Consider the following 21,528-nt stretch of genomic DNA (forward strand, 5'->3'; position numbering starts at 1 on the left):
TCCTTAGATATAGTCGATGAAATCTTTCCTCTTACTTTCCAGGATGAGGAGGTGGATAGAAGGCTGAAAGCGCAATGTTCTGTGCTAAATGGTAATCGGATATCCTGGGATCAGGCCATAATTTTATGGTGGCTGTGCAGCTCAGTGTTTGTGCTGGAAACAATGTAGGTACATTTCGTCCCCACCTAGCGTCTGTGCGCGTACTCCTATTGTTTACATTTCCCCACTCTGGGATCATTCTGGTCAGGCTCAATTCTGCAGTTCACACCGCTCTTATTATAGAGGCCTGCCCGCTGATCCGCAAGAGGATCTGTAGTCTACGCCTGACCCTCTTCTCTCGGCCCAGTCAAGCACCCCCACAAACTCTCTCTTCCTCACCAAATAATAATAGTGAACGTTCTCCTCCTTAGAAGATGTTTAACTTTGGGGTTTCCTATGATTGGTGCATGTAAATGTAGCACTTGTAGTTCAGCATGTAGTGCTCCTAGGGAGTTGGGTACCTCCAAGAGTGTTATCCCCTTGTGTTTTGGTAAGGTGGTGTATAAAGTGTGCTGTGCCTAGAGCATTTAGTGGCAAAGCTGGGACAAGTGCCACATTTCCAGCAGGTGGAATAACAAAGTTGAACTCATTGACTCTTACATTGTAAAATGTCTTTGTTGGAAAGAAGAGTGCAATCTTAATGGAGAAACGCTTTTCACATAACCACACTTAGAAGCTATAGTAATGGAAGCATCCATGAAGTGCTGGGGAGCCCACCTAGGAGATCTACACGCAAAGGGCCTTTGGTCGACAAAGGAGAAACTCTGCTCAGGGCTGTGTTTTGAGCGCTAAAATCTTTCTTCCCTCAACTGGAAGAGAAAATGGCATGGACCTTCACGGACAATACGCTGTTTTATATCTGAAAAATGAGGACGAATAAGGTCACAAATTCTGTCTACCGAAGCGCCAGCATCCCCTTCATCCAGAGGTTCCTACCTGTCCATTTTTGGTCCAGGCGTGCCTTGAATGGTTCTGGGCACATGTTAAATTTTGAGTTGTCCTGTGCTGTCTCAATTTCGACAGATCCCTGCTGGTCAGGTGGCGAGATGATCCTGATCTCCACACCTGTAACACTGGACGTTTGCTGTGCAATGTGAATTTCTCTTGTGTGATATTATTTTGTCCTTGTCTGTAATGGTGCACACCATACCTCAGCCAGGCCTTACTGTAGTTCTTTGACCACTCGATGGTCTTTGCCAGCTTAAGAGATTTCTCAAGATGGTTCAGACTCTTCCCACAGTCGTTCCCTCATGTGTGGGTTGCTGATGTGGGCCACAGGCTAATCCATGATAACTTTGTTGTTAAACTGACTGATATTAATAGTGGCTTCTAGTGTTTCTCGCCATGACAAATGAATCGGTCGATTCACCCGGAAATGGCTAACTGGAAAAGAAATTGTGCCATTCCATTATAGCATTACCCTTTGTGACATACTTACTGTGCATCTTGGCTAAGAGTTTCTCATGTGGGTTCAGAGTTTTATCGTTCCCCTCTTGCCACGGCCTACATACATGTAGGATGCCTTTTACCTTGCTGCAGCAAATCCACGTACCACTGATCGCCTCCAGGTAAATCTGAAGTTCTTATTTCTGTCTCTTCTAGGGTATAACTTTTCAGTAGGCAAGGAAGAAACTGAGCTAGGCCTACATGCTACATTTTACTGCGAGGAGCTCACCTGCTCCAGTAGAGTCAGTCCTGTGTAAAAATCCTAATATGGAGGCAGGGAAATGGCCTTTTAGGACATTATGTAGTAGTGTTTCTTTTCACCCATCTCTGGCATTCCTTCAGTCTTTTCTGTTTTGCTATGGGGTCAATAGGAGCAAGGTGTGTGCTTGACAAAGCCATCAAAGAACAGGTAAATCCACCTTTGTGTAGCAGCATCGGAACAAACAGGAGATTCTGACTAGAAATGGAGCAGTCGTCTCTGAGGCATCTGGTCGCCTGGCAGCAGGCACCCCGTTATCAGATTTATGTCATGAAAAGTACAGGGAATAAAATACATTTTGGTACAGGAATGCTTAAACATCTTCTTAACATTGATTTGCAGAGCGGAGGGCCAGTGCCCTTAACAGTGGGCGAGAGGATGTGGATATAAGACAAGATGATGCAGTGGATGTAGAAACGTGAACAAGGGACAAGTATAGTAGAGCATCATATAGGAACTGGTTAGTGAAGGAAGTGTTATGTTTTAGGATGAAGGGGTGAGGGATAAGTGCTGTGGGGTTGCCGTAGAGAAGTAGGGGGCGAGGAGAACAGGGAGACTTGGTGGTGCAGAATGCTATGCAGATGGTTCTTCAGAAAGGAGGAGACCTAGGAGATTGTATTTAAATAGAGAGTGGGAGTAATGTGAAGGAGAGGAAAAGAATTCCAGAGTAAGAGAGTAAGGGAGCAAGGAGCGGAAGAGAGTGGGAAATGAGAGGGGAGCGCAAGGGGCACGTAAAGTGGTAAGGAGGTGAGCCGAATATGATCGTAGAGAACGAGGGGGAGAGTAGGGAGTGAGAATGGCCGATAGGTAGGCTGGAGCAAATCCATGTATAGTTTTGAAGATGAGGAGTTTATAGTTTTCCCACTCTTTGATCACCAGCCTAACTAATGATGGGATGGGGAAGTGGAGGTGAATCGGGGATAATTGAAGAGTGTATGGATAGCAAAGTTGAGGACTTTGTCGAGAGGTGAAAAGGCACAGCTGGGAAGGCCATAGTAGACTGGCATGGTAGTCAGATTGAGTGAGTACTAAGGGGTTCCTTAGCAGTGTTGAAGGGAAGAAGAGGTCTTATTTTTCTGATGTTGACGAGATTAAGTTTTGCCGCAGTGGCTTATTTGGAGATGGAGAGTGAAGTTGTGAGATAGGTCGAAGACTACACTAAGCTTGTGAGCATAAGCAGAGTAGGGTAGGTAGTCGGTAGAGCAGAATAGAAGAGGGGGAGAGGAAGAGGGCCTGTTTGGATGGGACGTGAAGAACTCTTGTCTTAGTGCAGTTGAGCATCAGCGTGTCAGGCTGGTAATATCCACATCCAACGCAGGAGCTGCTGAGTCCCACGATCCCACTAAGATGTCTAGCTCACAACTAAACTGAACAGCTGAGTACTAGACACCCCTGGGGGGGAAGGGGGAAAAGTGGATAAAATAACAAATCAGACACTGGATCTTCTATCTTCATCCGGTCTCTGCATGAATGAAAATTGTTAAGCATTAAATAATATTACAAAACTAAACAACTATTATTTTATGAATATCAACAATCCTACCTGAATACCCTCTGCAAAAAGCCCAGAGGATGATAATTATTTCTATATATTTTTTTTAGTTTTGAAATAACTCCAACTCTTTTACCCTGAAGGCAAACTTTGGTGGTCATGTTTCATAACTGTGCTGCTGAAAACCAATGAACTGAATGTCATTACAAATGACTAAACTGATGGAGGTTCCTTGTGGAAATAAATGAACTTGAAGAAAAGAAAATGTGTTTCCAAACAATGTCAATAAAACTGTGAACACAAACTCCAGAATGTCTCAAGAAGATGAGTCTTTTGAATGAAGCACACTTGAAAAAATAGTTGAAAACACAGAAATAATCTTTTGTTTTCCTTAAAATGATACTATTTCCTTAATCAGTTCATTCCATTTCATTTACCTCTCTTTATGGAAATAGTTCAACAACCAAAGGAAATACCATTTAATGGTGAGTGCAGTTTTAAAGTAAAGTTATTCCTCAAAAACGTCTTTGCATGTAATGAGATGCATTTGGAAGATTCCTCATATAATATGGTAAACAAGTCTTATATATTTTCCTCTTTGTTAAAAATACCTTGGCTCAAAAATAAATATCCTTCTTGGTGCTGCTTTTAAAAAACAAGGTTGCCTGTGCAGTCATTAACTTTAATAGCCTTTAAATATCATGTTTTCATGACTTAATCTCTGATGAATGAGTTTGCCATGTAAAAACACTGGCTTCACAACACGACGTCTTTTAATCCTTGCACTTCAGAGGAGAAAATAACAGAAGATAAGGCTAACTTTGGCAGTTCATTTAGATTAATTACATAAAAAGTACTTAGCTTATTTTTTGCTTTAGAAGACCTCTCAGCATTTTCTTCCACAGGGAAAATTAATTTCTTTAGAGTAGATGTAACTTGAATGAGTTGTTTCTTTTTCTTTTAGTGTTGAAGATATTTTCTTAAGAGTTTTCCAAGGCCCAAAACATAGGAGATAAACAGAAACATGACCAGCTCAGGAAACTAAACTAATGAAAGGCAGTTTAGAATGTTGGGAGTCACACCATTGTCAACCTGCCACCCAATCAGAACTCCTGCCTCTGCCCTCCATCTTGGCTTGGGGTATCTGCAGTACTGTGAATATGGAAGTTAAGGCCCAACCATTTTAACAGTGAAAGGACTATATTTAGTTTTTAAACCTAACAATGAAATAAACAAAGAACATAAGGATAATAATTCTTTAATTACCACCTATTTACTATGGAACCTGACAGAGCGATTGAGAGTTAGACATTTTTTAATCTAGCTCATCCGATAAGGCAGGAAAGGACTGACCTTTGGGGAACACAAACAGTAAAGGGGGGGTGAGTGGTGGGGGATAAGGCTGTTCCAGGACACCTGGATGTGTTGGGGATGAGATATGAAGTAAACCAAGCAAGGACCATGTCCCTGATGACTTGGAAAGATAGTGATGAGAGTAGTTCAGAATGGTGGACTGTATCGAAGGCAGCAGAGGTTGAGAAGAATGAGAATAGCAGTTAGCATGACGAGCGGAAGAGATGTAGTTTCTGAAATTGAGACAAGCCGACTAGGTTGGAAGCCAGATTGAAGAGGATCCTGGAGGTTGTGTTTGTGTCAAGAAACTCAGTTTGTTGAAAACACCACCCTATAGGATTTTACAAGTGAGGTAGAACAGTTTGGATATAGGTCAGGTCCCTTAAGGATAGGGATGACAATAGCTCGCTTGTAGGATGATGTAAAGTAGCCCTGTCAGAGTTGAATAGGAAAGTAAGAAATGGAGCAACACTGGGAGCTGTCATGTTTCCCTATGTGTGGGGATTGAGGGTCGGTTGGGGAACATGAAGGGCTAGCCTTGAGGAGAAGGTCAAAAAACTCATCCATGTTAGTGGGGCCAAACGAAGACATGTCTCACAGGAGAGGCGGGTGTAGAGTTGGTGGAGATTGGTGGGTAGATGTGGTGCATGATGTGGGCTTGTCCCCATGTGCGGACAAATCATAGCAGTGCAGTACCTGAGCACTCTGAAGAGTCATGGCTTGCATATGTGCATTTTGCGAACGGTGCCAATGCAGTCTATGCTGGCAGGAAAGGCGGTCAGGATGCGGACAGCTATAAAGGAAAGTATGGTGCATAAGACAGGAACGCATCATGTGGATGGCAGGAAGTGTGACTCTTATGGAGCCAAAATAGCAGATCTAGCCCTGGGGAAGATGGCTGTGTTGAAACCTTTCGTACAACAAGCCATAGTTCTTTCCAGAGCTCATGCCCCACTCTGCCTTTTACTTCTTGCACCACGACCAGCCCAACAGGATGCCTTGAAGTAGTCCCTGCTGCTCTGAGCAGGACTCTCCTGTTGTAGCCCATACTTGTATTCTTGTCTGTTGAACTTTCTGATCTCGAGCCTTGAACGGAGGATAACTTGGGGGCAACGTGCTGGTCTGGGAAGCCAAGACCACGCAGAGCAACAGAGATTCGCATCCCAGATCCGCGCTTAGAAACCGAACTCCGGTATGGTATTAGGCACGTTATAAAAAAACAATGAAATACATTAAAATAAAATAAGTGTTGGAGGTGGCTAAGCGAAGTGGTCAAACTCCAGGCCCTGTGGTGCAGTAACACCCTGCAATATATGCAAGTTGGTTGTGGTAGGGCGTTGTGGCGAATTACTTCACTGATTGTCGCCAAATTGAAGCAATCGCACCTAGCCAGGTGGCAAGTGAACTCCTTTATTCATACAGCCTCCCAGTGGCTCCCATGGGTTTGTACTGCTCCATATCCTATCCCAGAAAAAGTCTTATGCTTGAGAAAATTAAGTAAACTACCCATTACTGTGGTACTCTTACTATCTGACCCCCTTTCCTCTGTAATTGAGGGATGTCATACCCGGGTAGGACTGGACCAGTACTTAATAGGAAGCTGCACTAAAATTAAGACTGTGGGGGGCATGTGCCTCACGCAGTCCCTCCTTTGTGCATGATCCCCGCTCAACCTCCAGACCTTGTACATGTGTTGAATGCCCAGAGTCTCAGCAGGGAAAAATGGGAGGGCGTATGGAGGAAAGGGGACTATGGAGTAGGGATACTGTAGTCACTATGGTGAGTGAGCATTGGTATCTGTTTATAGATTAACATGCAACTTAATTGGATTCCACAAATATACCTATAATAGTTGCATTTTGACATGCCCTGAACATGTGAAATGGAATTTGGTGTGGTGTAACCGGGTCAACCTTGCTTGAGCCTGTGTAAATCCCCCCCCCCAAAAACTGACATGGGTAATGTGAAATGTATTGACTTATACATATTAATGTTTTATGGAGGATATCCACTTTGAAGATCTCAGACCCTCGCTCTCTTGATACGTTTGAAATCTTAATTTGTGTGGGGCTAAGGTGGCTTGAAGATAAGCAAGTATAAACTATTCACTGTCTCTCCTGTGTAGCCTTGAACCACCTTCTAGTTCCGTCCACCCATTCTGCACATTTATGATACAGATTGAGAGCAATGTAAGATTGAGGCAGTATTGATAAGTGGAACCTGAGTGTCATTTTTCAAAAAAGCAGTCTCCATTTCTGTCACTACCATCGTTCCAGGAGCCTCAGTGGAGTTGAAGGATTGAGTGTACTCTAGTGACTACAGTAAGGATTGTGTCCCTTGCACTTCCATGGTGAAGTGACGTTCTCCAGCACTTGCTTGTTAATAGATCCACCTATTTTGCTAATGTGCTGTTGATTGGATGGATATCCCCTGAACCATCAAACAGCAGTTTGAGTAGCATATCCATCTCATTTCACACCCTTTTCCCATGGTCCAATGTTGTGGTTATTCCTGAAGCTCTACCCCCAAAGTTATCTTAAGATTCTAACAACTCTAAAAACTCCCTGACATGCTCCACATTCTGCTAAGCCTCATAATGGTCGGTGGGCGGGGAACCTATTCATTTTAAGATACCCATACCAAAACCAAAAATTTGTTTCAGTTGAGAGAACTTTCCGTAGCCTTCGTCTCTTTCATAGATTTAAGATTAACAAGCAAGCATGTTTCTGTTGAGTAAATGATTCTTAACCCTTTCTAAGAAGGCTTTGCAACCCCACCTGCCACTAGTCTCCTTCCCTGCTTGGACATTATGCTTGGCAAAGATGTGTGGCACTGTACAGGTTGATGCTCTGCCAATGCCCTTGAGCAGAATGCTCGTTAGCATGCCATTATGCACACATTCTTTTTTCAAGTGGTCCGTTTTTTTCTTTCAGCACTATGCCTGTCCACTTTGTGAGCTTTGGGAGGCAGGACCCCGGTTTTCACTAAATGTTTCCACAAATGTACACAGAGCTTACTGCAGCTTCTTAATTCTCCTCCCTATACTTTAGCATGGGCTAAGGCAGTTTGGCATCCTAATTTATAAGGCTCCCTAGCTGAACCTACTGGGTGGGACCTCTCTGGTGTTTTGAGCTTTTTCAGTGGATTGCCTGGGCCCAAGAGCAGTAATACGAGTGCATTCTCATGCTTAATCACTGTACTTTGGAGTCGTCCTGGCCCCCAGCCTACCCTGGGCTGAATGCATGCAACGTGTCAACTTCAGAGACTTCAAACCCGGGCCTTGTTTGTGGTTCCTGGGTTTAACATCGCATCCACAGTTGATGGAACTGAGGGACTGTAGTCAATCATTTCTGGCCACACTAGTTTTAGTGAGGTGATGCTTCTGTCCCATTGCTGCCTCCTAAAAGCTGTAATCAATGAGAACATCCTGGTGCACTTGGGCGACGTATTTTAATTGGACAAGCCGGCATTGCCCAAACTCTCATGCCTGAATTTCCCATATTTTTTAATTATTATTCGCGTCTGTGAGGTCAGCTGTGATAGTTTCCTCAGAGACCTTGCACATTCGTCGCCCTTGCATTGCCTATTCATGATTAGAGTTCCCAGATATTTATACTCAGAAACTTTTTCTAGCATTATGTCTTGGATCGGCCATTTCTGATTGGCCCAAAACCTCTTACTAGATGCTGTTGGACTACATGTTAATACCTGGGATTTACCCACATTGATACTCGAGCCGTTTTTGCAGGCATAAGCCCCCAACTTCCCCAACATACGCTGTAGCCCCTGTGGAGTTTGCGATAGTAACACCAAATCATCCGCGTACAACATAAACAGGATTTGTTGAAGCCCCAACCTGGGGGGATCCCCATTACAATCAACAAATTCTTTCCCAATATCGAGAATAAAAAAATTAAACAGGAACCCTGCTAACGCACAGCCTTATTTCAAGCCACGTTTGGTTACAATTTCAGGTGACAGTTTTCCATCCAGGCTAATGCGTACGTGCATAGTTGTCTTAGTATGGAACAGGATGATCAGGGACAACAGTGACGTAGGACAATCATAGGCCTTCAGTTTTCAGAACAGCAACTCACGGTCAACAGTCGAATGCTGCCTTAAAATCGATAAATCCCATATATAGGGGCTGGGATCTCTCAGCTTGCTGTGTCTTAATTACCCTAAGTAGCATAATATTGGGGATTGTTCCCAACCCCTTCATAAAGCCAGCCTGTAGGGGATCTGCCAGTTTCATTCGGCTCGCCCAAGCTTGGAGTTCCCGCAGGATTAGTCGGCAGTACAGCTTTCCTGGAACATCAAGCAGTGAGATGGGTCTATAGCTGCTTGGTTCCAGCCTATCCCCTTTCTTATAGATCGGGATTGTTATCGCTTGAGTCCATGTAGAGGGTAGGCGCTGAGCTTTCTTTCAAAGTTCCAAAACATGAGGTTTTAAGGTGCAGAAAAGAAATAAAGTTCCACCAGCAAAAATGGTCCGCCCTTTCCCTATGTTTCTTCGGGTCTTCCACTGTGCTAGGCAGAATTGCAGGCAGTACCCTCTGGGAACACCACACACAATTGGGACTACAGGTGTAAGTAAAAACCAACCTTTGGTATAAGTCTGTACTACACACTTCTGGTAGCGAGCTGATCAGCCAGGCTTATCTCAAGAGGGAATGTGAGCAGTAGCAGAAGTTACACAGAAGTATTACAATAACAGTGGTTCAAGTAGACACTTACATTCAAGGTTTCTTGGTAAAAAAAATACTTAAACATTTATTTACACAGTCATTTAGAAAACATTCACTAGTAGAAATCAACTAATGTACTAGGAGGGTCAGTTCGATTCAATAGCCCAGGCCAAAGTCAATAGTCTAGTGTTCTTGGATAGGACAGCACAGTTCTGGTACAAATGGAGAAGTCTTTGTAAATGTTTTTAGAAGTAGTTCAGACGATAAAGCAAGATATGTTGGGTCACAAGCTGATTAGACCTGCAAGTTGGGAAAGTTTCACCGCGAGAGTTGGGATCTCTCAACCATATGGCACAGTACCTTGAAGTGGAGCAAAAAGATGCAGCTGAAGATGCTGGTTCCTGGCAAGTCCTGCAGGTCTCGCTGTTCCTAAGCCTCCGTCGTGGGGACAAGAGGTTGGACGTCGGGGGACTCATGCAATGGTGTCATTTCAGCTCAAGTAGCTGTGGCTTCCAAACACAAACTGGTTTCCTTTCCCCTGGTTAACCTTAACCAGCTCTGAGAATGGTATCCAGGCGTTTGCTGAGTTGATTGGTCCCACCAACTCAAAGGGAGAAGACGTCCTTGAAGGAGCTTCTGTCGATTGGAGATCTGGCAATTCGGGGTTGCAGCAGGGCTTCACCGGGCAAGCCAACGGTCCAGTGGTTGTTGCAGCCGTCCTCTTCCAGCTCGTCTTCGATTCTTTCGTTCCAGTGGTCGACTCTGCCTTCCAGTCCTGGACTCGCCTTTTAAACAGTTTTCTCCCATTCATTCCAGCCTAGCTCCCACTCGCCCAGCAGGGTGGCTGTCCTTGCCCGACAGTCAGCCAGCCAATCATGCCAGAGTGCATTTGGGTCTCCTAGGAGACCAAGCACAGGGAGTTTCGGGCACCTCCCTCACTTCCTGCCCATCCCAGACACTCGGACGTCATGGGCGGACTTCAGTCCTGAAGCCCGCCAAAGGCTCACAAACAAAAGGACCAAACCTGGTTCAACACCAGAAGGACCTTTCCACAAAGTAACGGCGATAAAAGATGACTGGAGTCTGTTTTTACAGAGGGGTCTTGGGCGCCATATTGAAAAACATGGCAGCTCTGATTTTTTTTTTTTTTTTTTGCTACCAGAGTTTGCGGGCGGGAAACATCATGGTAGTTTGTTATAAAACCACTGCCACCAGCCATTTCAATAGGAAAGGGTAGCTTTTGACAGCTACAGGAGTGTTTAGACATAGTCCCAGTCCTCCTCAGTCCTCCCCAGGGTTTAGACTTCCCAATCCTCACAGCTAAACTGTGGAACACCACCCCTTCCACACTCGGATCAGAACCCACGTTCCACTCCTTCAAAACCAAATCCAAACTCTGGCTTCACAAGCTTGATAAGCCGAATACATTGTCACCATAGGTGCTTACCTTCAACTACATTAGCACTTCCTACCCCTTTCTACTTTCGCTATGTTCTCTCTACCTCTCTTTCTCATTTGCACCCCTTACATCAGCCTTAGTCTCCTTTATATGTTTCTGGAGTAATTTTGTGTAACCTGCACTGTTTTGTTTTTAAGTTCTGTTTTTAAGTTGTTTTGTATCATCGCTGTTAAGACTGCTCCCTTGGGGGAACAGATTATGCTTGCTTGTAACCACCTTCTTGTAATCACACGCCCAGATGCCTCAGGGCAAGGTTGTGCGCTACAAATAAAATAAATACAAATAGGGGATACTAAGTAACCCCTCCAGCACTCTATAGGAAGATAGTTTGTGCGGGGTCTATGAATTTAAAAAGACTAGTAAAGTCAATTTAACTTTACATTCTCTGGGGAACAGTAGTTCATCCCAAAGAAAGTATTTAAACCATGGGGAGTCCAAAGGACACTCCTGTGCCACTGCACTAAAGGTGCTGTGTCGAACAACAATAAAATGATGATGCCTTATGGGGTTATCTAAAACTCCATAACCAAAGAAGACAAGAGTAAAACGCATTGAAAATGAAAAGTTCAAAGTCCCAAAATATAGCAAAAGAGCTGGAGGGCTCTAAGGTAGAGGGAGTTTAGCACTTGGGTGAGAATTTTCCCTAACACACTGTCTATCCGGTACTTCTGGAAAAAGTCAATAATGCCCACTGCATCGCAGGGGAATGACTCTTCCCTTGCATTTCTCCTTCCATACAATCTTTTACTTCAGTATCAAGGGGGAAGACTCCCCTAAGCACACAGTTCTTTTGAATGTTTCAATCCCTCACTCTGGATCCGTTATCTTTAAAGGGGTATGGTTCTTCCTTTTCCATTTATTGTCGCTGTTGCACAATTTCAAGGGAGGGTTTTGACCCTTAAGGTTTCTCAATCCTTTTCCTACCCCTGGTGTACTCTCCTGCCAGGGTTTCAATTATCTTTCAAAGAGGTATGGTTCCACCCTTTTAGTATTGATGGCCACTGTTTGACAATTTCAAGACTGGATTTTTTCTGCGTTTTCTCACTTCTCCTCTTAACCTTGGTTTACTCTCCTGCCACGTTATCGCACACTGCCTGGTTTACTTTACTGCCAGAGCTTTTTAAATCTTTTCATGGGTGCGAGTCCCAGACTCCCTTTTGCCTGTATCTCTATCCTGCTAGGGCTTTTCAGTTGTCCATTAACTATCCAGAAAATAATGCTTTTCAAGTACCATGTCACCGACCATTTCTTAACAATGTTCGTATTACCCATTCCAATTCCTTTAATTAGGCTCTCTTGCGCTGTCAACGGAACGCGGCATTCAATCTGAAGCGCCCCAGTGTCCCATTTGCTCTCACTGGGCTTACCGGTCTTCACTGGTGACTTTGGGCAGTATCTGCCTTTCCCTGCCTCATGGGTAGAGATTTCCCCCGGGAAAGGAGTGATGTGTGATGTATCAAAGCTGATTATCCCAAAGACCCTTGTCTCTGTGGCCAGGGAAAAGCGCAGACACTTCCTGATCCAAACCCTGGGGGTGGTGGTCTGCGGGTGGATCACATTGATGGGGGAGGCTCAGAGCGGGGAACATTGGGAGAATCCTCTAAATAACTTCCGTAGAGATCCTACAGTTTTGATGGCCTATTGTGAAATTGAGGCCTTTGATGTAAAAGCCCTAAGTACCGGGACGAAGAAGAGGGACTGACTTGCAGTATGCAGTCTAGTGGTTCTAATGACCCACACCTGAGCGGGGCCTTTGAATATTTAAAGCCCCTTCAGGTGCAGGCCATTAGAACAAGCAGGAGGAGCAGTTGAACTTGCCAGCTACAGTTGCATCAGCAGAAGCACAGACGCCAGAGCCGCTGCTATCTTTGAAGCAGATGCCAGTCCTGAGAGGGCCTTCGCTATTGAAAACCTGAAGTGCAGAGGTCGTGCAGCAGGAAGCAGTGTTTTGAAAGGCTTTCCCTGTGGAGAGAGAGGCTCTCCTTATATCATACCTGGTCTTGGTGGCTTGCGAACACCGGCGTACAAGAGGAGCAAAGGAGGCTCCTTTCCCAATCAGCGCAGGCTGTGTGAATGCAACCGAAGCAGTCAGTTCAGGAAGCATCAGAAGAAGCAGAATGGGCAGCGGCAGCGAATCAAGCGTACCCGTACAAAGAAACTGGCGAGTTTACCTTAATTAGGTAATCCCAGAATGCTCTGTAATCGACCGTTGGCTGCTAATCATTATTTTGAATACCAAACTAATGTAACAAAGTCGCATTGAAGTTCTAAGAAATTTGAAAGAGAACAAGAAAAGAAAGGTTATAATTATTATTTCCAAAACAAAGAGTATTGCCAAAACAGAGAGATGCCACTATTTAACCAAGATAGAAACCCGCATTGGCAAAGTAAAAAGGTGGCAATACTGAAGGAAAACTATAAACCGCAAAGTAAAGAGGGAGCAATACTTCATATTGGCAAAGTAAAAAGAACAATATTGCAGAAAGATTGTAACCCTTTTTACAAGCATAAAGAAGAGGCAATAGTTTAGCAAGCCACCAACAAGCATAGCCTAAGCCAAAGAAGGGCACGTATAAAGAAACCTTGTCAACAGTTACTTAATGTGCAAGTAGGAAATCAGTAGTGGCAGGAGAGAAGCCCTACCTGTGAAAGGTATCAAGGAGGAGAGGCATATAACCTGCATTGCATGTGGCAAATGAATCAGTGGAATAAACGGCAGAAGTGTGTACTTTGTCCTCACACAGAAGGTCATGAATCTCAATGTTGTTGAAAGTCAAAGACCTTTCTAAAAGTGTGAAACAAACCTCACCACAGAGTAATTGTAGCAGCTTTAGGAGTTGTTATCTTGACAGGCTAATATACCAGGAACGGTATTATTTGTGGTTGTCCTGACAGGTTAGTGGACCAGGGAAAAGGTATTGAAGTACTGTATTGTGGTTGAACGTTGTGATGGAAAGAAAATGGCAAGACCACTAATGTGTTTGATGAATTGTGACAAAATCATCCTGACTAGATGTTGATGATTAAGAATTGTGGAAATATTTGGTTTTCAAGGAGAAGTGATATTGAGACATTGACTATCAATTTGTAAGTAAAGTATTTTCTTTTGGTGAAAACTTTGCCAAAGGCCAAGTGAAAGACTTTTGGAGTGAGAAGAACTTTGTGTTGTATTCAAAACAGAACTTGGCTACAAAAAGGAACTTTCTTATTTTGAACTTTAAATTGGAAAATCCCACTTTGAACCTGGGGAAGGGCATCCGACTTTGGTTACAAGGATACCTGTTTATGTTTAAGCATAACTGTATTTTGTTCATCCTGAAGTGACATAGTATACCTTTTTATGAGTTTGATGTAAGTATAAGCGTGAGGGACAGATTCCTTTTGTTAGTGTTTTTCTTTAGTCTGAGTTGGATAGGCAGGGAAATCCTCTTAAGGTTAGGGATAGCGAGACGTTTATCGCACCCTTTTAAGTTAATTGTGAAAATCCTTTATCAAGTTGTCCGCCTCACATTTCTGACCCCTCACATATGAATCGCCAGATTCATCACAAATAGGAGTTAGGTTTGAAATATATTCAAATTGAGTGCTTAAGAGTTAGGTGCGCTATTAGTGGCGGGTTTAAAGATGGACGTAATATTTGTTTCCCGGCATCTCCATTTTGTGTAACCACTGTGTGTCACATGCATTGTTCAATTAACACTATCAAAATCAAAGTATACTGAGTTGCTTTTTAATTTCAGAAGAAAACAAACTGTGTAACTAGCAGATTCCCATGCTATAGATTGTCACAGAGAAGCATTCCTTGGTACTTTGAATCATTTTTATTTCTGCAATGAAATAGCCCCTCCAGAGTGCACAATTATTGTGTTTTTCATTTCTACATTGCTAAAAATATTGTCTGCCCTAAGTGGCTATATGCGATGTTAATAATTTTTCCTTTTGGCTGCAGAGGACCATTATAAAGTGAGTGAGTCCCATTTGGAAGGCCTCTATGAGGAAAATAGAAGATTAATTGAAGAATTGGAAAGGCTTGAACGAGAGAAAGATAGCGAGCCGGTAAGTAATGTGAATTTTGTTGTAATGTCCATACGGTTTCTTGGTGTTGTACCCAAAATTGGGGGGTGCGGTGGGGCAGAAGCAGCAAGTTGTAGTTAAAAGTTCCTCACCGGAGCTCAAATAACTATATACCAGGATCTATCCACCATGACGCTAGCCCTCAGAAGGATGTGTGGCCCACTAATGAAATGGCTGAAGGAACGTGACACCTGATACAGATGGGGATACCCTTTTTCCCCTCTCCTTTGAGCATATTGGCACAAAGATCAAACTGCAATCAGAGAGAGAAATAAGGGCATGTACATCTGAACTCATAGAATCAAGTGAGTGAAGGAACGACAGAGATGTACCAAGAGGCAAAGGGAGAGAATGGAGATTCCAAGGCCCTAGGAGACAAAGAGTTAAGGGATTGAGAAAATATCGGAGAGGCAATGTCTCCTCGGAGGAGGGCGAATGAACCAGATCAACGACAAAAGACCCTGTAATGTTTCAACGCTCTAACTGGCAGCTGTTTTTGGTCCGGTGTTAAATCCACGATCGACTGTTGTAAGTTGAGGTTTAAATGAGGGGGGGGTGTAGTGAGGGCTCAGAGTTATGATAGTTACTCTTAGCTGAAGGACCGTGAGGTAACGATCCCTGCTGGTGGTTCGTTGCTGGTTCAGTGTATTTAACTGGATCCGCTCGGACGCCGACACATTCGGGGACGGGGGGGGTGGGTGAGGTTGCAAGACACTGGAAAGGTAGAAACTGAAACCGATTTTTCAATCACTGCTGAGGAGGGTAAAATATTAATGCTTGAAGAGGCAAAACGCAAGGGATGGCGGCTTATTGTCATGGATACCTCAATGTCACATATAGATGGCCACTCTTGAAGTCAGCAAAAGGGGCCCCTTGAAAGTGGGAACGCTTAATGTTAAGGGGCTTAACTCGCCAACCAAGAGGTCGTACTAAGAGTTTCGAAGAGCCAAAATTGACATCCTATTCTCACAAGAAACTAAATAAATGAGGGGGGAAGAGAGACCCATCCTGGGGAAACTTTTCAGCTTAGAGTGCTGGGGCTCTGGTGCACTGCGCAAAAGGGGATTAAATTCCTGATGAAAAAGGGAATCGAATTTCATGTCACTAAGACCTGGTCAGATGCGGAGGGGCGAGCCTTGCTGGTGGCGGGGACCATTGGGAAGGTTGAAGTGATGGTGGCCGCAATCTACTCTCCCAATGTAGGGCAGCTCAGATTCCTCTCTAGAACTATCCCCAAAATAATGCTGGAGGCTGTTGGACACATTGTGCTGGGCGGGGACTTTAACCTTTGGGCAGATTACGACTTGGATCGGAAGGTAGGTAACCCAACCATGATAATGGAACAAGAGGGGATTGTAATGATTATGTGAACATGATGCAAATATATGCACTGGTTGATGTGTGGAGGAGAATGCACCCTGATGAAAGAGGATACACATTTTACTCATGCCCACACAACACTTTCACTCAAATAGACTATATTTACCTCTCACAAGAACTCTACACCAATACATTGCACTCAGAAATCACCCCGATAACATGGTCCTACCATGACATGGTCACGGTCAACATACAGTGGGAACATTTACTGGCCAAGGGAGGGGAATGGAGATGTAACAAGGCCCTGTGGAAAGACTCGGTCTTTAAAGACGAATTGGAAATGGAGATCGGAGAATACTTCAAAACCAACAACACCGGCGAGGTCTCCAAACAGGGGATGTGGGAGGCTTCCAAGGCAACTTGGAGGGGGATTCTCATACGGGAGGGGGCCTGAAAGAAAAGAGAAAGAGTGCTCATTGAAAACCGGCTCAGAGGTGAAATATGTCAATTCGATAAAGAAGCCAGGGAATGGGACACCACAGACCCCAATAAGATCCAAGACGCCAGACAAAAACGGGAAGAACTCCGTCACCTAGAACATCACCAGATAGTACGTAAATGGCACTTATTGAAACAAACATTTTATGAAAAAGGAGATAAAGCCGACTCCTTGTTGGCAGCCAGGCTCGGGATGCAACAAGCAGAGCGTAGGGTGACAGAGATAACAAATAATGCGCCCGACCATGAGCAAAATGAATCCTCCATCCCCAAAATATTTGCTAACTTTTATGAATCTCTGTATACTTCAGAAATAGATCCGGACTCAAGAGAGATAGACACCTACCTAGATGACATTAATTCTCCCTAAAGTAGCGCCCCAGACTCTGCCCACCTCGAAAGGCAAATCCCCAGGAGAAGACGGATACACGGTCGGCTTCTATAAAACCTTCAGCACCCTCCTTACCCCATTTATGGTAGGCAGACAAGCAGGATGTCCAGTAGAATGCTGTTGTCGGCTATGCCATCAAGCATTTACATATCATCGACTGAAATGATAAAGGTTTCAGTCCTGTGTGAAAATCTAAATCCCTATTGGTTGGTGTCCAGAGTATTGTTTATCCCTCAAGTTAGTCACTGTTTGGGCTGGGAAAGAGATGTTCTAGAATTGGTGTAGGTGGGAGTGTGTGTGTGTATGTGGTTGGTTGGTTGGTTAAACCGGTGGCGGCCAGGAAAGCTTTTTTCAGAAGTGGCATGGCAACAGTTGGCTTGATGAAGGAACAGTTTGAGAAACCAGGGATTAATTGGTGGTGTGGACAGTAGTGGCAGGGTACAGCAGCGACAGAATGGTGAGTTTAAAGAGTTCTGATAGATGGCCAGAGTTCTTTGTGGAGCTTGGAAGATTGAGGTGCTCATGTTCTCAGGTTGGTTAAATGGAGTTTGTGTGCTCTGAAAGAGAGGTGGGGATGAACGTTTGAGCTACAGGAGCTGGGATAGTTGGAAGAATACTGTGGCGAATTATACACATTTTACAGAGTAAGTTGGACAGTTTTTCACAGATTCTGGCGGAGGGTGGATTTAAAGAAGGTAGAAGGTGTTGGGCAGAAAGGATTTTAAAAACGTCCTTAAGGGTTTTGGTTGCATCTTTAACCCGTTCTATAAAGACTTTAATATTGTTAATGTTTTGCCTTCTGTACGCTCTAGGATAGAAATGATGCTAGTTATGCTAATGAGAGTTCATGTCTTTTGCTAGAGTTCTTCCAGTGAGTAGAGCTGGAGCTTGGATGGGAAGACTTTGTGAGATTTAATGTAGAACTGCCATGTGTTTCCTGCTTATGGAAAGCTTCAGGCTATCACAGTTGGGAAGGGGGAGCATCTTTCTGTATTGCCTTTCAAGGACTCATAAGGGCTTTGGGCAGTATCAATGCTTTCCAACCTCCCCTCAAGAGCGGACTGTAACTGCGGGTGTCCCCTTGCTCGGGTTGGCAACTGGCCTTCTAAGTCACCACCTTGCTGGTTCCTCCAACCCGGCAGGTTATTTCATCACACCCCTCAGCCGTGCTCCCCTCACCCCTTCACTCTTCATTCCGTAGATCACCCACCTGTTGGGTGCAATAATGCTACATATTATTTGTTCCTTGTGGACCAGTCAAATGTGTTGATTGCACATCCTGCTTCCAGCTTAAAGTTTAGGTTTTGCATCTTACTCTATTAAGTGGCCCTCTCTGCCAGAGGGTAGGGCAGAGTCACTATCCTGTCCACATATGCTTAGCTGGCAGCTCACAGCCCTTTTATTTAGCTTTAATTTGCATCCATTTCAAGTGCTGCGAACAGCAATCCGGTAGTCATGCAGACATACTGGATGCCCCCGCTATGTCTGAATTTAAAAGCAAGTGCCTCTGATATTGTTATTGGGCTTGCTTAATGATTAACTCTAATTTCCATTTAAAATGGATCACCCATTTGTCAGTTTACTGGCATCCATTCATTTATCTGTCCATGATTGTATAAAACTCAAACTATTTCTTATTGAATTTAAATGTTTTACAATTTTGTTTACATAACCTATGAGGGAAACTACCTCCCAACCCCTGGGATTTTAGTTACATAGATTCCATTTGGAGTTAATAGCCACCAATGGCCCTGAGGTTGGGTTCTTGGTAATCCATTATTAAAGATTAACTGACCTCCAATTATTAACTCTAGTCTCATCTTGCCTTCTACAAGGACCACTACCCTGTTCATCCAGTATGTTTTCTCTGCTTTACTCAGCAACCTGGCCACCTTTCATAGTTTGGTGGAACGTATACCTTTAACTAGGCTACACCCAGGGCAGGAATAATGTGCATCATGTTTCCTTTCCCCTTACAGGATCGTTTGGCTGCCATGAAGAAGCAGAAAACATCGCTTGAAAAGGATATCCATACGTACGAGAACTACTTGACAGAACTACGCTGCCGTTTGTCTAATTTGGAACAGAAATTGGAATGCATTACACAAGATGTGGAGGCGGCAGGTTGGCATTCAAAATCCTTTTCTATGATTGTGTTCAACGACCCTCTTATTGTCTCTGGCAACATTTGTGAGGACGTACAATCTTATATGCTAAACTGTCCATTAAAATATGACTATTTGTAAATTAGCAGCTCTTGATTTAGGTTTCAGAAATTGTAGGATTCCTTCACTCAAATGTTGCCCATTGTTACCCTTTATTTAAACATGTTATTGTGCACCACCCATAAGAAAATGGCGACAGCGATGGGACGAGTATTTCTGATCCAGTCTATCTTTGCAATATATGCCTTGGTACAATGTTTTTTGCAGCTGCCTAGATTTCATCTGGAATTGGTGCACTAAAAAGAAAATTGAAAATCAGTACAGCCAGCTTTGAGATATTTATTTATTTAACATTTATAAAGCGCTCACACAGCCCGCAGGCATCGAGGCGCTGTTACAGGGATTTTTTTTTTTTCTTAGTTGCGTAATTGTGTTTTTTTTTTTTTTGTCTTAGTTGCGTATTTATAACGCGCTTAAACACCCAGAGGTTTTTAAGCGCGGACCCGGGGATCGAACCTGTTGTTGCTTTGTGTCGTCTTGCTTCCAAGACGCGCACGCTGCCGCTGAGCTATCCTCCCGGGACTAATATAAACATTTGAAATGCATCTATAAATGACGCATGCGCAGAATGAATGTGTGCACATTTCATGCAAGCTGTACACGGAGCATATACGTTTTAGAGTTTGTACATCATACAATTAACATCTAAAAACTCACATCAAATGCAGGTGACGGCTGACTGTCATTTTTAAAACGATGGAATAAATGTCAAGTTTCCATATGAAAATGTGTGCTTCATACGAAAGTGTACACTATAGGAGGCATAAAATGCATGAGTAGAATGAAGGTACGTTTTATATTGAACCCTACTTGTACATTTGTGATATTAACATTGTGTATATGAACACTAAAAGCATTCTCCTACGACATGCGCATCTAATACACACGCGCTTACTACACAACATGTAGACTTCCGAGAAATGCTCACGTGCACCTTCCACACATGTGCCTGCCACACACACTACACATTTATGCGCACTCTACTGAACCGTGCTCTCAGCACCCGCACTGCTACATATAGCATGTGGATGTATGACTCTCGCTGCTACATAAAACATGTGGGTGTACCACACATGCTCTTACGGCACAAGTTCCAATCACACAGTTATGATGCACACTTAGCAAACACTCTTGCGACACACTCCTACAACACATGTCCCTATGTGACGTGCAACTACACAATTCCCAACTACACGCACTCCTACAGCATGCGATCCTACAGTGCACACTCCTTCCTACAACTTATGCAGCTACTACACATGCGCCTACTGCATGCGTGCGTACCTACTACACATACTCATACCACTTAGGAGCCCATACCATGCGCTGCAGTCACGTACGCAGAGTGTATGAGTTTTACAGTTTGTAAATTACAAAATTAACATCCCCTAAAAACTGTCTTACAGACTGCACACAGTGTGTGAGTTTTACTGTTCGTACATTACACAATTAACCTCTAAAAACTCCCATCAAACGCAGGTGACAGCACATTTGGAGCTCTTTTAAAGTGCTGGAATAAATGTATACACGTCATACGAAAATGCCCACTTTAGGAGGCATACAATGCATGAGGAGAATGGAGATACATTTTATATTAAAAACCTACATGTACATTTATGATATTAATCTTGTGTATATGAACACTAATAACTACACAAGCACTTACTACACCTAACCTGTAGACGTACAACACATGCACCACGGACACATGCTCCTAGGACAGTCTTACTGCGCACGCTTACTGCACGTGCTGCTATATTATGTGATCTGTAAGGGTGTACAAGTAGGAGACAGGCACACAGGTGGCATTCTTTGGTTATAGGCTTTTATTAGTAGGCACATAAGAGAAAACCCTGTCTGACCCTAGTTCTAAGAGGGTTTCCCTGCCTCAACTAATACTAAGGAAATTACCTGGATGTCAGTCAAAAGCAAAGAGTCAACCGTCTCCTGTGTCATGAGCCTAATTCCATCCCTTACACTATAAACTCAACTAAGAAAGACGGGTGGTCTTGTTGGTCCAGAAGAAGGGCTCCTTTCTTCTGGACAACCATCCAAAATTAATTTCTGAGTGAAGCAAACATTTGCCTTCTCCAAGAATGTAAATCAAAAGTCTCATAAGGGTTCTTTGAGTGTATTCCAGCAAAATACACACAAAAAGTCTTGTATCTTCACATCGTTGGGGGCATGATTCCCCACACCCCCACCCTTCTTTTGGTTTCACAATGGTTCACACAATGCCAGGACAAGCGTCTTTCTTCTCCTATCATTTATCAGATATTTCACA

The 21,528-nt window shown here is 43.6% G+C and overlaps 1 protein-coding gene across 4 annotated transcripts in view; it reads left to right on the plus strand.

Annotated features, from left to right (window-relative positions):
• NDC80 (NDC80 kinetochore complex component) overlaps positions 1-21,528 on the plus strand; it is a 735,052-nt gene that overhangs the window by 342,886 nt on the left and 370,638 nt on the right. For all 4 annotated transcript variants that reach the window (XM_069635820.1, XM_069635823.1, XM_069635822.1 and 1 more), the window contains 2 exons: positions 14,686-14,792; positions 18,999-19,143. In XM_069635820.1, the coding sequence (XP_069491921.1) occupies positions 14,686-14,792; positions 18,999-19,143 (252 nt within the window). The remainder of the gene's footprint in view (positions 1-14,685; positions 14,793-18,998; positions 19,144-21,528) is intronic.

Source organism: Ambystoma mexicanum, chromosome 7p (assembly GCF_040938575.1).
Source record: "Ambystoma mexicanum isolate Mex_15411 chromosome 7p, UKY_AmexF1_1, whole genome shotgun sequence".
NCBI lineage: Eukaryota > Metazoa > Chordata > Amphibia > Caudata > Ambystomatidae > Ambystoma > Ambystoma mexicanum.